At 39.7% G+C, this 13,933-nt stretch overlaps 1 protein-coding gene across 6 annotated transcripts in view; it reads left to right on the top strand.

The window, feature by feature from the left end:
* Positions 1 to 13,933, top strand: part of LOC138844887 (uncharacterized) — a 138,613-nt gene that overhangs the window by 10,370 nt on the left and 114,310 nt on the right. For all 6 annotated transcript variants that reach the window (XR_016219187.1, XR_016219189.1, XR_016219188.1 and 3 more), the window contains exons 12-17: positions 318 to 441; positions 1,511 to 1,566; positions 3,549 to 3,666; positions 3,954 to 4,012; positions 4,888 to 5,017; positions 5,304 to 5,362. Coding sequence is in view for 3 of the 6 variants with exons in the window: in XM_089311807.1 (XP_089167933.1) it covers positions 318 to 441; positions 1,511 to 1,566; positions 3,549 to 3,666; positions 3,954 to 4,012; positions 4,888 to 5,017; positions 5,304 to 5,362 (546 nt within the window). In the remaining 3 variants the exon portion in view is untranslated. The remainder of the gene's footprint in view (positions 1 to 317; positions 442 to 1,510; positions 1,567 to 3,548; positions 3,667 to 3,953; positions 4,013 to 4,887; positions 5,018 to 5,303; positions 5,363 to 13,933) is intronic.

The following is a 13,933-nucleotide window of genomic DNA, read 5'->3' as shown; positions in this document are numbered from 1 at the left end:
TCTCTGCCGTACTAAATGTGTTCCTAACCCTACAGACTTTGCTGAGTTTTCAAAGTCATGCTGAAGATTCTGTCATCCTACCCTCATTGTAATTTACTGACTGCGATAGTTGAAAATGAGGAATTCTGGTTTTCTGTTCTTTGTTCGACAGAGGTCAATTTGCCCCTAGTCTACAGGATAGAATCTGTCTTCTTTCCTTATATTTAGCTCATTGTTTGAGCGCGCCTATTGCTTCCCAAGCACAGCAAACGTCTTCCTGTTTGGCTGAGCACGTGAATGAATGTTTGCTGAATTTGTGGCATTATTTCTTTCTGTAGAGAAAAGTGTCAATGGCATCAAGTGGAGATACTGAAAAGGATGTGGCTGTCAGTCTAAGTGCCCAAGAGCATGCAAAGGACACATTATCTGGTATTGCTGGAGTGCCAGAAGACAAAACTATTGGTCAGTATCTATCAGTGAAACACTGTTTAAGTACTAATGTCTCAACTGAAATGATTTCCATTATTTTGATGATTTTTCTTTCGCTATTTGTTTATATGTCCAACTCAACCTGGTTTAAAGTGCTGATTGAACAAGCAGAAATTCTTTTTTTTAATTTATGTTTTTATCAGAAAGAGATAGAGAGAGGGAGAGGTGGAGTCAGAAGCATAGAGGTAGAGTGTGTGTGTGTGAGAGAGAGAGAAAGAGGAGAGTGTGTGCAAGAGAGACAGAGAGAGAGAGAGAGGTCTTGCATCTGCTGGAGAGAGAGAGAGAGGTCTTGCATCTGCTGGTTCACTCCCCAAATGGCCACAATGGGCAGGACTGGGTCAGGCCAAAGCCAGGATCCAGAAGCGTCATCTGGGTCTCCCATGTGTGTGCAAGGGGCCAAAGACAGGCTATCTTGTATTGCTTACCCAGGTACATTAGCAGAGAGCTGGATCAGAAGTGGGGCCACTGGAACTTGCACCCATAGCCATATGGTATGCCATTGCTGAATTGCCGTGGCTTTACCTGCTATGCCACAGCACTGGCCCTCTAGCTGAAATTCTTTATTGCTGTTACTTTAATTTTAGTATATTATTGATGAACTCAGCTGAATGCGTAATTTTTAAAAGCAACAGTTGGGGCTGGCGATGTGGTGTAGTGGGTAAAGCCCCCGCCTGCAGTGCTGGCATCTCATATGGGCACTGGTTCAAGTGCCAGCTGTTCTACTTCCCATCCAGATATCTGCTATGGCCTGGGAAAGTAGAAGATGATGCAAGACCTTGGGCCACTGCACCCACATGCCCACATGCCCACATTGGAGACCCATAAGAAGCTCCTGGCTCCTGTTGCAGATTGGCATAGCTCTTGCTGTTGCAGCCAATAGGCAGTGAACCAGTGGATGGAAGACCTCTCTCTCTCTCTCTCTCTCTCTCTCTCTCTCTCTCTCTCTCGGTGTAACTCTTTCAAATAAATTAAAATATATTTAAAAAAAAAAGCAACGGTTGACAAATGTTCTCATGAGTACAACTCTGCCTATGTTTTATAGATATGCCTGGCTTCAGACCAGATGATGAGCCTTTAAAATACTCCTTAAAGTCTGAGGTACTGTCCCTTGTTTTCTTGTGACTTTTATATGTGAGTATTATATTAATCGATGGTAAAATATAGAAAAGAGTTCTTGTTTTTTCTGCCACCACTTTATCAAGAGAGATAGTAAAGACGTAAGTGAGGCAGACACCGAGAGATCACCTGCCAAATGTTTGTGACGCCGTGAACAGAGCCAGGCCAAATGCAGATGTCAGGAGTTCGAAACTCAACCCAGGTGTCCCTCATGGGTGTCTGGGGCCCAAGAGCTTGAGACATCATTGACTCCCTCCATGATTGCACGTTTGCAGGAAGCTGGGTTCCTGCACAGGGGTCGGTAATGGAACCCTGGAATTTTTCATATTGCATGCTGGTGTCCTGCACAGCATGAGCCATTGGGGGAGGGGACTACTGAGTACTGGGGTGGCTCTTCTTTTTCATCTGTGTGCATACACTCTCTGATTTCTTTGTTTTCATCAAACAATTAGTAATGCATTATGTTGTAACCATTGCCCTGCTACTTTAGTAGTCTTCTACAGTTCTACTTGACTTATTTAGTGTGACAATTGTAGCATAATTCAAAACACATAAATAGGACCTGGGTAATATAAAGAAGTAAATTTGCTCTGCAAATTATATTTATCAACAACAACAAAAAACCAGAATTGTTTTAGAATGTAACACCAGACATCTGATTCCAGTATATCTATAGATGTCTTGTCATGCTGATGAGATTTTTAGATACCAAAATTGATGTGTTATTTCCACAACTTGCAAGTTGAAAACCTAATACCTGTGTTTCAGTGCATTCTTAACATCTTCGGAATAGCAGCTGAGATACGCAGGTAGTAACATTTAGAGCAAGGTATAACATGCGAAGTAGTAAATTTGTGGGAGGACAACCACTTTGGTGGTGTTTTCATAAATAGAGATAATTAGAATTGGATGAATTTGGACTATCCTTTTGGTAAATATGTACATACTAACATAAGTTAAAATGTTTTTTCTTACTGTGACAACAAGAGAGTGAGGTAGCTATGTTCAGAGCTCTTAGGTTTAAGCAGTATAGTGGTATCACTAACTTTATTTAAGTCATAGCACATATTAGTATGTTGCACTGTCACTTTTAGCTACACTATGTTGGAAAGATGATATAGCCTTTTGGCATGCCATATACCACATTCATAAAATATGCCAGTATTTAATGCCCACGTAGGTGTAATGAGCATCTGTGGTAGCCAATGTGAAAAAAAAAAAAAACAAAAACAGTAAACTCTAAAATATGCATAGAAGTTAAAGCAAAGATATCACTGAAGCATTCAGTGACTTGCTTTGTATATGTGTGTTTTTTAAGCTGAGAGGCTTCTTTTGAGACAGGTCTGTTGAGGTGCTGTGTCCATTTCTGAGTTACATTTGTTGTTTGTTCATATATTCTGACAATATTTCTTATCTGGGAGAGAGTGGGATACCTAGTACCTATGTAATACAAGCTTCCCCTTACTTATCTGAAGCTACGTAAAGGAGAGGTTTTGAGGCTGTCTTGACATTCGCTTCAGCCAACTCTCTTGTCTTTAGAACCTAGGAAAAAAGAATTAGGAGCTAAACTCTTGGCCCAGTGGTGAAGAAGTCAGATGAGCTATCTACCTCACACCTCGGATGGCTTTCTGTCCTCATTTTGTACCCAATTCTAACTCTCTGCCAGAAATCAAGCAGTATTTCCTGACCTTGCAAGACTGAATTGAGGATTCTCTTTTCTGCCTTTTCTTCAACTAAATTGACTTCAGTGGCAGAAATAGTGGTTTATACTTTCCTGTTCTATTTTCCCATGTCTACCTCTAGCTGAACATGGGGTAGAATCTGCTCTTTGTGTATATGCTTAGATTTTTCAAGGACTGGGCCTATGACTTGATACCCATAGTAAATCCTGTCTCACTGAATGAGTAGCTGAGGGGTTGAGAAATTGGATATATGTGTTGAATTTGTATTTTATTGTTCTGTAGGCAGGAACGTCAGCTGTAGCGGGTAAGAAGAGTAAAAAATGTTTTTTCATCACTCAAGTTGATCCACACCAGCTAATTATGAACTCTGATCACGGATTGGACAGAGATAACAAACGTAGTGAGTGCATATCTATCAAAACTTACTATTGAAATACAATGAAGAGAAATGAGTAGCTCTGAATTGGATATTCATTTATTTTGAGGGTATTCTTTGCCTTTTTTTAATATAACCAACTTCTTCCTGAAACAGCTTCAACCCTCTGAAATTCATCCTTACTATTCCTTTTATTTCATTGAAATATTCATTTCATTGCAATAGTCATGAGTGGAGAGAGACATGCCTTTATGTAAATTGTTTCCATGTGAATAAATGTTCTCACTAGTTGATCTATTACTGTTTTGTAGGTAAGGAGTCTACCTCCCAAAGTGATCCTGAAGACAACAACTCACCAAGGAATTCGAAGGTAGTGTGTCTTCTTGTGATTTGGAAATACCTGATTTCAGTGATGTTAAAACAAAACTGGTGTTTGCTTGAAGGTATACAGTTACTTGAGAGACAGCTACTTACATAAGACAGGCAGATAAACATTTTCGCTATCTTGAGAAGGGGTGGTGTGATATCTCTTTGAGGCACTGATATGCATTTCCCTGGTGGTTGGTGATGTTGAACATACTGTCATATTGATTGCCATTTCTATCTCTTATTTCGAGACAGGTCTGTTGAGGTGCTGTGTCCATTTCTGAGTTACATTTGTTGTTTGTTCATATATTCTTGACGATATTTCTTATCTGGGAGAGAGTGGGATACCTAGTACCCATGTAATACAAGCTTCCCCTTACTTATCTGAAGCTACGTAAAGGAGAGGTTTTGAGGCTGTCTTGACATTCGCTTCAGCCAACTCTCTTGCCTTTAGAACCTAGGAAAAAAGAATTAGGAGCTAAACTCTTGGCCCAGTGGTGAAGAAGTCAGATGAGCTATCTACCTCACACCTCGGATGGCTTTCTGTCCTTATTTTGTACCCAATTCTAACTCTCTGCCAGAAATCAAGCAGTATTTCCTGACCTTGCAAGACTGAATTGAGGATTCTCTTTTCTGCCTTTTCTTCAACTATATTGACTTCAGTGGCAGAAATAGTGGTTTATACTTTCCTGTTCTATTTTCCCATGTCTACCTCTAACTGAACATGGGGTAGAATCTGCTCTTTGTGTATATGCTTAGATTTTTCAAGGACTGGGCCTATGACTTGATACACATAGTAAATCCTGTCTCACTGAATGAGTAGCTGAGGGGTTAAGAAATTGGATATATGTGTTGAATTTGTATTTTATTGTTCTGTAGGAAGGAACGTCAGCTCTAGCGGGTAAGAAGAGTAAAAAATGTTTTTTCATCACTCAAGTTGATCCACAACAGCCAATTAATAAATATGGGCTGGACTCTGATCACGCATTGGACAAAGATAACAAACGTAGTGAGTGCATATCTATCAAAACTTACTATTAAAATACAATGAAGAGAAATGAGTAGCTCTGAATTGGATATCCATGTATGTTGAGGGTTTTCTTTTCGTTTTGTTTATAACCAACTTCTTCCTGAAACAGCTTCAACCCTCTGAAATTCATCCTTACTATTCCTTTTATTTCATTGAAATATTCATTTAATTGCAATATTCATGAGTGGAGAGAGACACGCCTTTATGTAAATTGTTTCCATGTGAATAAATGTTCTCACTAGTTGATCTATTACTGCATTTGTAGGTAAGGAGTCTACCTTCCAAAGTGATCCTGAAGACAGCAACTCACCAAGGAATTCGAAGGTAGTGTGTCTTCTTGTGATTTGGAAATACCTGATTTCAGTCTTGTTAAAACAAAATTGGTGTTTGCTTGAAGCCAGGGCAGCTAGTTTCAAAATCATTTAATATTATCATCTGTTTGAAGAAGCTGTGAAGACAAATAGACTTCACAATTACAATGATAACTATGGTATCCATATCTTCTGGAGTCTCTCTATATCTTTTTAGTGTTTTATTAGGCTCCATAGAGCTCATGGAATTCTAAGAGTATAATGATGTGCCTTTGTCCTCCATCCCTCTCCTTCTGTGCCTCCCACCCTGCTTCCTCTCACTTTACCCCTTCTCTGCTTTACTTTGAGTTTATGTCCTTGATCTACATTACATTCCATGGCTCCTGTAAATACTTGGTTCTTCAAGTAAAAAGCAAAAAAATGCCTAGTAAAGTAGGAATATAGACAAGGCCAAAGACAATAATGAAATGGAAAAAGGACTATTTCACTTATCTGCAATAAATTTCAAAGTAATCCCAGATCATTGAATCTATAGTAGCATAATATTCTTAACCACGAGCTTGACAAAGGTATAAAACAAAGCTTATCAAGACGACATTTGCAACAGTATCGAAACACACAAGCATTTCTGCCTTATTTGCCTTTTCATCTTCATTTTTCGATTTAAGCTGCCTCTTTTAAGGGAAAACATGAGATACTTGTTTTTCTGCGTCCAGCTTCTTTTCCCCCACATCATGCCCTCCAGTTGCATTCATTTTGCTGCAAATGGCAGAAGTTCATTCTTTCAAATGACTGAATACTATTACATTGGATACCTGTGCTGCACTTTTTTTGTTCATTCATCTTTAGAAGTGCGCTTTGATTCCTCTTTTTGCTTTTATGAACAGTGCAGCTATAATATGGTGGTGCACAGATATCCTCAATACAGTGCTTTCCTGTCTTTAGGTGTATAAGCAGAAGTGGGATTGCTAGATCATATGGCATTTTTTAAACTTTTATTTAGTAAATATAAATTTCCAAAGTACAGTTTATGGATTACAAGGGCTTCCCCCCCCCCAATAACTTCCCTCCCACCTGCAACCCTCCCATCTCCTGCTTTCTCTCCCATTCCATTCACGTCAAGATTGATTTTCAATTATCTTTATATACAGAAGATTGATTTAGTATATATTAAGTAAAGATTTCATCATTTTGATTTAGCTGTGTTTTGATAAACATAAGACATTTTAAATGTAAAATACTGAGTAACTTCATGCTAGCAATATTCATAACCATATAAGTATTAATAATGGTGATGTTCATAGTGGCAACTGGAAATGAGATAGGATTTGCTTTCTGACTTGAGCAGTTGCTTCATACTGATTTCTGTGACTTCACTGAAGTCCTAAGACTTGTTAACATGCTGGCCTTTCCCTGGTAATGGAGTCTTGTGAAAAGTGATATAAGTCATTTGAATCCCAGTGGCCACACCTGAATGATTGATATCTAACTTTTAGGCAGTACAATAAAATAACGTGGCAAGAAATAAGCAAACATGATGCAAACAGTGAAATACATACAGAATGAAGAAAAAAGCATCCAGTGATGTCAGTTACTTATGTTTGCAAGTAGACTTTTTAAAATCTGAAGTCCAGTGTGACTCAGTGGCAGTGTCATGAAAAAACTGAGAAATTTGATTTGGCATGAAATGTTTAGTCTTATTACTGCATCATTACTATATTTCCTATGTTAATATAGTGACGGGGCCCTTCAGGCCTTTCTGGAGATATTTTGAATGTTTTAAAATGAATAATTATTTTTGTTTTGTGCCTAATATAAGCTTGAATTTTAGACAGTGAATATATTAAAAGGGGCTACTTCTGTCATGGTTAGAATGTCATAGCAAGCAGCAATCCACGATAATTTGTTATCCACCCTTCATATAAATCTAGCAGAGAATGTGGGGCTGCAAAATATTCAGGGGATTTTCCATAAGGTTAAAGGTGGAACGTGGGGTAGAATTCTGTATTCAGAGATTTTTTTTCTTTGGAATGTGACTATGCCACTGCCAAGTAAAGGAAGAGTTGGGGCCATCCCTGTGAATGTGCAGGAGGAGGTCATCCTGAATAGAGAAGAACCTAAAGCACAGAAGAGTATGGTTCTTGATTCTCTGGTCTTTTAAACATTTATTTGAGAAACCAAGAGGCAGAGAGAGATGAAAGGCAAACCCACAGAGCTATCACATACAAATTTACTCTCCAAATCTCTGGTATGATTGGGACAAGACCCAACCAAAGCCAGTAGCTAAGTTCTCAAAACTCCATCCAGGTCTCCCTGTCAGGGGCCTAACTGCTTGAGACATCACCTCATGCCTTTCTAAGTCTGTATTAGCTGGAAATTTTTAATGAGATTCATTCTATTATTTGAAAGGCAGAATGACAGATAAAGATGGAGAGATGGAGGGATGAAAGAATTGAGCGACAAAGAGTTCTTCCATCCACTAATTGACTCCCCAAATGGCTACAGCAGCTAGGGCTGGGCCAGGCTGAAGCCAGGAGCCCAAAGCTCTAGCCAAGTCTCAAATTTTGGTGACAGTAGACCAAATACTTGTGCCATTCTTCTGCTGCTTTCCCAGTTGCATGGGCAGGAGGTGGATTAGGAGAATAACAGTTGGGGCTCAAACTGACATTCCAGTATGGAACTATGAGATGCTGCATTGCCAGTGGCAGATTCACGTATTGCACCACACACCAGCCACAGCAGGATTTTTAAGGTTTACTTATTTATTTCCAAGTCATAGATACAGAGAAAGGGAGATACAGTGAGAAAGACTACTTCCTTTCACTGGCACACTCAACAAGTGGTCACAATGTCAGGGCTAAGCCAGGCCAAAGAAAGGAGCTTCATCTGGTTCTCCTAGGTAGGTGGCAGGGGCCCAAACATAAGGGCCTTCTTCCATTACTTTTCAAAGGCCATTTGCAGGGCACTGGATCAGAAGTCTAACAGCATAATTATGAACTGAGGCCCACCTGGGGTGCCAACATAGCAGTCAGCAGCTTTACCCACTTTGCCACAATTTTGGCCTTCCCAACAGGATTTTTAATACCATATCCAAAACCAGAAATGGAATCCAGGCACTGACATAGTGTATTCAGGTGCTCTATTAGTGTCTGAGACACTATGACAAATAGCTGCGAATGGTATGACTTGATGTCTCTTTCTCACCTCTGTGTGTTCCTATTAGAATTATTTCCTTACATTTTCATCATGTGATGAGTATTTTCCTGATGCACTAGTGCACTGTGACAATTCTCTACATGACTAATTTAATGCAGCCAGTACAGTACAGTTCAAAACATAAGGCCTAATTAACACAAGTAATTAGGAATTAGTTTCCAAAATTTAGCTAAAATGTATGGTTTTATCACAGTGCAATTTATGCCAAATGTCTGGTTCTATGGTAGCTACAAGGATGACTAATCATCCTAATGTGCTTTTGAAAAGGAACTGTTTTATCTGTGGGTTTTCACAGTTTGGAACTCACAAATCAATACCTGACACTTCAAATCATCATTATTTTTTTTTTTTGACAGGCAGAGTGGACAGTGAGAGAGAGACAGAGAGAAAGGTCTTCTTTTGCCGTTGGTTCACCCTCCAGTGGCCGGCGTGGCCAGCGCGCTGTTGCTGGCGCATTGCGCTGATCCGAAGCCAGGAGCCAGGCGCTTTTCCTGGTCTCCCATGCGGGTGCAGGGCCCAAGGACTTGGGCCATCCTCCACTGCACTCCCGGGCCATAGCAGAGAGCTGGCCTGGAAGAGGGGCAACCGGGACAGAATCCGGCGCCCCGACCGGGACTAGAACCCGGAGTGCCGGCGCTGCAGGTGGAGGATTAGCCTATTGAGCCATGTCACCGGCCCTCAAATCATCATTATTATATTTGTATTGTCAATTGTCAATCTGTAAAGAATATTTCAGTGAAGGGGAAACGTGGAGAATATAAAAATGTTAGATTATAGCAATAAGATTTTGGATAAGTGGGGGCCTTTAAATAAAAACCATTTTGAACTGAAATTGATCACTTGGACTAGTGAGATGGCATTGGTACATACCACCTTGATGGGATTGTATTGGGATCCCCTGGCATGATTCTAACTCCACCATTTGGGGCAAGTCTGATTGAGCATGTCCCAAATTGTACATCTCCTCCCTCTCTTATTCCCACTCTTATATTTAACGGGGATCACTTTCCAGTTAAAATTTAAACACCTAAGAATAATTGTGTGTTAATCACAGAGTTCAACCAATGGTACTAGAACAAAACAAAGAGAAAATACTAAAATGGATAAAGTATTACATTGTACATCAACAGTCAGGACAAGAGCTGATCAAGTCACTGTTTCTCATAGTGTCCATTTCACTTCAACAGGTTTCCCCTTTGGTGCTCAGTTAGTTGTCGCCGATCAGGGAGAACATATGATATTTGTCCCTTTGGGACTGGCTTAATTCACTCAGCATGATGTTTTCCAGATTCCTCCGTCTTGTTGCAAATGACCAGATTTCGTTGTTTTTGACTGCTGTATAGTATTCTATAGAGTACATGTCCCATAATTTCTTTATCCAGTCTACTGTTGATGGGCATTTGGGTTGGTTCCAGGTTTTAGCTATTGTGAATTGAGCTGCAATAAACATTAATGTGCAGACAGCTTTTTTGTTTGCCGATTTAATTTCCTTTGGGTAAATTCCAAGGAGTGGGATGGCTGGGTTGAATGGTAGGGTTATATTCAGGTCTAAGAGTCAAAGGGATCACACAAACAAGACTAGTGTCTGCTAATACTAACTGATAGAATCAAAAAGGGAGAGAATGATCCATCATGGGAAGCGGGATACACAGCAGACTCACAGAATGGCAGATGTCCTAAACAGCACTCTGGCCTCAGAATCAGCCCTTAAGGCATTCAGATCTGGCTGAAGAGCCCATGAGAGTATTTTAGGCATGGAAAGCTGAAACACCCTGGAAAAAAAAAAAGAGAAGACCTAAATGGAAGATCTCTGCGAGTGAGATCCCAGTGGAAAGAACAGGGCCATCAAAGAAGGAGGTACCCTTCTCTGAAGGGAGGGGAGAACTTCCACTTTGACTATGACCCTGTTGGAATAAGATCGAAGTTGGCGAACTCAAAAGGCTTCCATAGCCTTGGCAACTCATGACTAGAGCCTAGGGAGATTACTGACGCCATAAAGAGTGTCAAATTGTTAAGTCAACAACAGGAGTCACTGTGTACTTACTTCTCATGTGGGATCTGTCCTTAGTGTGTTGTCCAATGTGAAGTAATGCTATAACTAGTACTGAAACAGTATTTTATACTTTGTGTTTCTGTGTGGGTGCAAACTGATGAAATTTTTACTTAATTTATACTAAATTGATCTTCAGTATATAAAGATAATTGAAAATGAATCTTGATGTCAATGGAAGGGGAGAGGGAGCGGGAGATGGGAGGGGTGTGAGTGCGAGGGAAATTATGGGGGGGAACCCATTGTAATCCATTAACTGTACTTTGGAAATTTATATTTACTAAATAAAAATAACATAAAAAAACAATTTTGAAATTAAAATTCCCCCAGATTGAGTGCTGTGGCATAGTAGGCTGAGCCTCCACCTCCGGTGTCAGCATCCCATATGGGCACTTGTTTGAGACCCAGATGCTCCTCTTCTAATCCATCTCTCTGCTATAGCGTTGGGAAACAGTAGACAATGGCCCAAGTGCTTGGGCTCTATACCTACATAGGAGACTGTGCAGAAGCTCTTGGCTCCTGGCTTCTGGTCAGCCCAGCACCAATCATTGTGGGCATCTGGGGAGTGAAACAGCATATGGAAGACCTTTCTCTCTGTCTCTCATCCTATCTGTAACTCTGCTTCTCAAATAAGTGAATAAGATCTTTATTAAAAAAAGAAAAGAAAATGTCTTGATTACTTTTATGGCAGCAATGTTAGTCATTACATACATATAAAATTGTGTTTTCTATGGTGACGGCTGGACAGTGAGTGAAAACAAGCCTAAGTTCTTAGGTTTGAACAGCTGCTGCCTTGGGGTCAGGCATTTCACTAAGTTATAAGCCATACTCTTATGCTGATCTATAAGTTACTATCTATCTTGCCTTAAAAATAAAGATATAAGCTATTTGTGTGTTACCACATTTAGGAAAATGGTACCAACATTTACCTCAGTTATGTGTACTGAGCAAATATATTTAAATCTGATTTTTTTTTTCCTTAGCATAGTAGTGGGAGTTGATTTTGGAATTCCTTAGTCAGAGAAAACCTTTCTGAATGTAACTATGATGCTGCCAACGAACGGATGAGATGGAATCATGTGTGTGAAAGTCTAGGATTAGAATATTCTGGGCAGAAAACTAGTGGGTCTCATTTTTTATCATTTGGTTGTTATAGTTGGGTATTAGCAAAACTTTAAAGTGGGACAACCATAATTGCAGCCATTGTTATGTGATCAGTTTAATAAAGAAAATGTGAAAATAAGTGCCTGGCATGTTTTAATGTTACTTATTTTCACTTATTTTAGTGGCAAACCAACAGAGAGATCTTCAGTGCAATGATTTACTGCACAAATACTTGAAACATTCAGGACTGGGCAGGTTCTATCTAGGAGTTTGGTATTTGGTGGACCCTCCGCAGGGTTGGCAGGGACTCATGTATATAAGCCATACCTGCCTCGCAGCATGCACATGATCTAGAATCTGGAGTACGAATATAGTAGGTTAGGCACTACTCTATGGGATGCCAGTGTCCCCAGGAACAGCTTACCCTGTCAAATTGCTCCCCCTAGTCTGGCACAGTTTAGAAGCTAAACACCTATTATAGTTTATATCTTTTCCTTAAGGCTTTTTGTACCTTGTTGAAGATATTGACACAAAAGGCAGACACAGAGATAACACAGATAGATACCTACTCACATGCCAGTTGAGACACGCAGAACTCTCTTGGGTCCTATAGGTCAATCCCTATGTGTGCCTGCAACTCCAGGAACATAACCTCGTTGAAGCTGAGATACAGGAACTGGAAACTCAGTTCCAGTCTCCCATGTGGATGGCTAGAACTTAAGTACTTGAGTCACCACCAACTGCCTCACTCTGCCCACATTTGTAGGAAGCTAGATTTCTGAGCTGGAGCCTAGACTTAAGCCCAGGCACTCTCACATCAGACATAATCCTTTAGACTTAGCTTCTTCACCATTTGACCAACCACTTGCAAAGAGACTGTTTCCCCTTTCTTTCTCTCTTTAGTGCATACCTATAAGGAATTAGTTCCTCACATTTCCCCATCCCATGAGTAATTCAACTATGTGCTAAGTACTTTACAGCTGTGTAAACTCAAGGTTTCTTTCATAAATCCAGTACCATGCAGTGAAAAAGAAAGGTTTAGGTATCACAAGGAATTTGTTGAGTTTTAAGAATAATCTTTTCTAAGAAATAAAGAATGTTTCCACTCTACCAGTGACCAAATATATGAATACTAACTACCTTGGAACTTTTTCTAATTCAGGGATGATTTCTTTTGGAAATTTTCTATAGGAATATAGTAACTTTATACTTGAGGCCTTTCTGGTAATATTTTAATTGACACCTTAAATAAATTTTGTTGGTGAGTTCCAACTATGTGGTAGGGCAGTTAGGCACTGACTTTACAGGTTTGGGCTACTTCTCTTATGGTTGGAACAGAAAATCAAGGTAACAAGCACTAACAGTTACCTCTAAATGCCTCATAAAAAGTAATGAGAGACTGTTGAATAGAGATATTGAGGGTGTCTGTGCTTCGTGTTGGAATGGTTTGTATGGTGGAATTCTGTAGGCAGAGGGAAAAAATAGGGCTACTGATTTGATGCTGCCCAGCATAAGAATGAGAATGTACATTCGCTCTGAATGTCTAGAAGGAGGACATTATGGACAGAAAGATTAGTGGATCACCTCTGTTTATTATTTTATTCTTCACTTCCAGAAATTAGCAAGATGCAGGTAGTGGACTAACCATCACCCTCAATCTTTTTTTAATATGTTATTGTGTGTAGAAAATAAATGATGCAAATGAGTGTCAGACACATGTTAGAAGCTGAAGCAGAAAAATACACTTATTCTTATTAAAGCTTACAGTACAATCTTCACAGTATTTCTTTCTTTCAGTGAGTTGCATACTAATACAGGTTTTTGCATACTGTTACGAAGCATAACTAAAGGAAAATTTTACTTACTCTCCTGCTATTTCATTCAAACCATCTTCACGTGTTTAAACATTGTATTAAATAATATTTAGGACAGGAATTCTGCCTAGCATTTAAGAGCTCAGTTGGGATTCTGGCAGCCTACATCTTAGTACCTGGGTTAATATCTTAATTCCAAATCCAGCTTCCAACTAATGTGCATCCCTGTAAGCAACGGGTCTAAGCTAATGTAATTGTGTTCTTGCCATCCACATCAGAGACTGGGACTGAGTTCTTGGCTCTCAGCTTTGGTGTGGCCCATGGCTGACAAGTGGTGGCATTTGGAGACAGAACCAGTGAACTGATATACTCCCTAGCCTGTCTGTCTCTTTCTCTCTTT

This window comes from Oryctolagus cuniculus, chromosome 13, assembly GCF_051225735.1.
Source record: "Oryctolagus cuniculus isolate XC-2025 breed Fujian yellow rabbit chromosome 13, ASM5122573v1, whole genome shotgun sequence".
Classification (NCBI taxonomy): domain Eukaryota; kingdom Metazoa; phylum Chordata; class Mammalia; order Lagomorpha; family Leporidae; genus Oryctolagus; species Oryctolagus cuniculus.
Note: the sequence above shows the minus strand (reverse complement) of the source record. Positions and strands in the feature narration are given on the sequence as shown.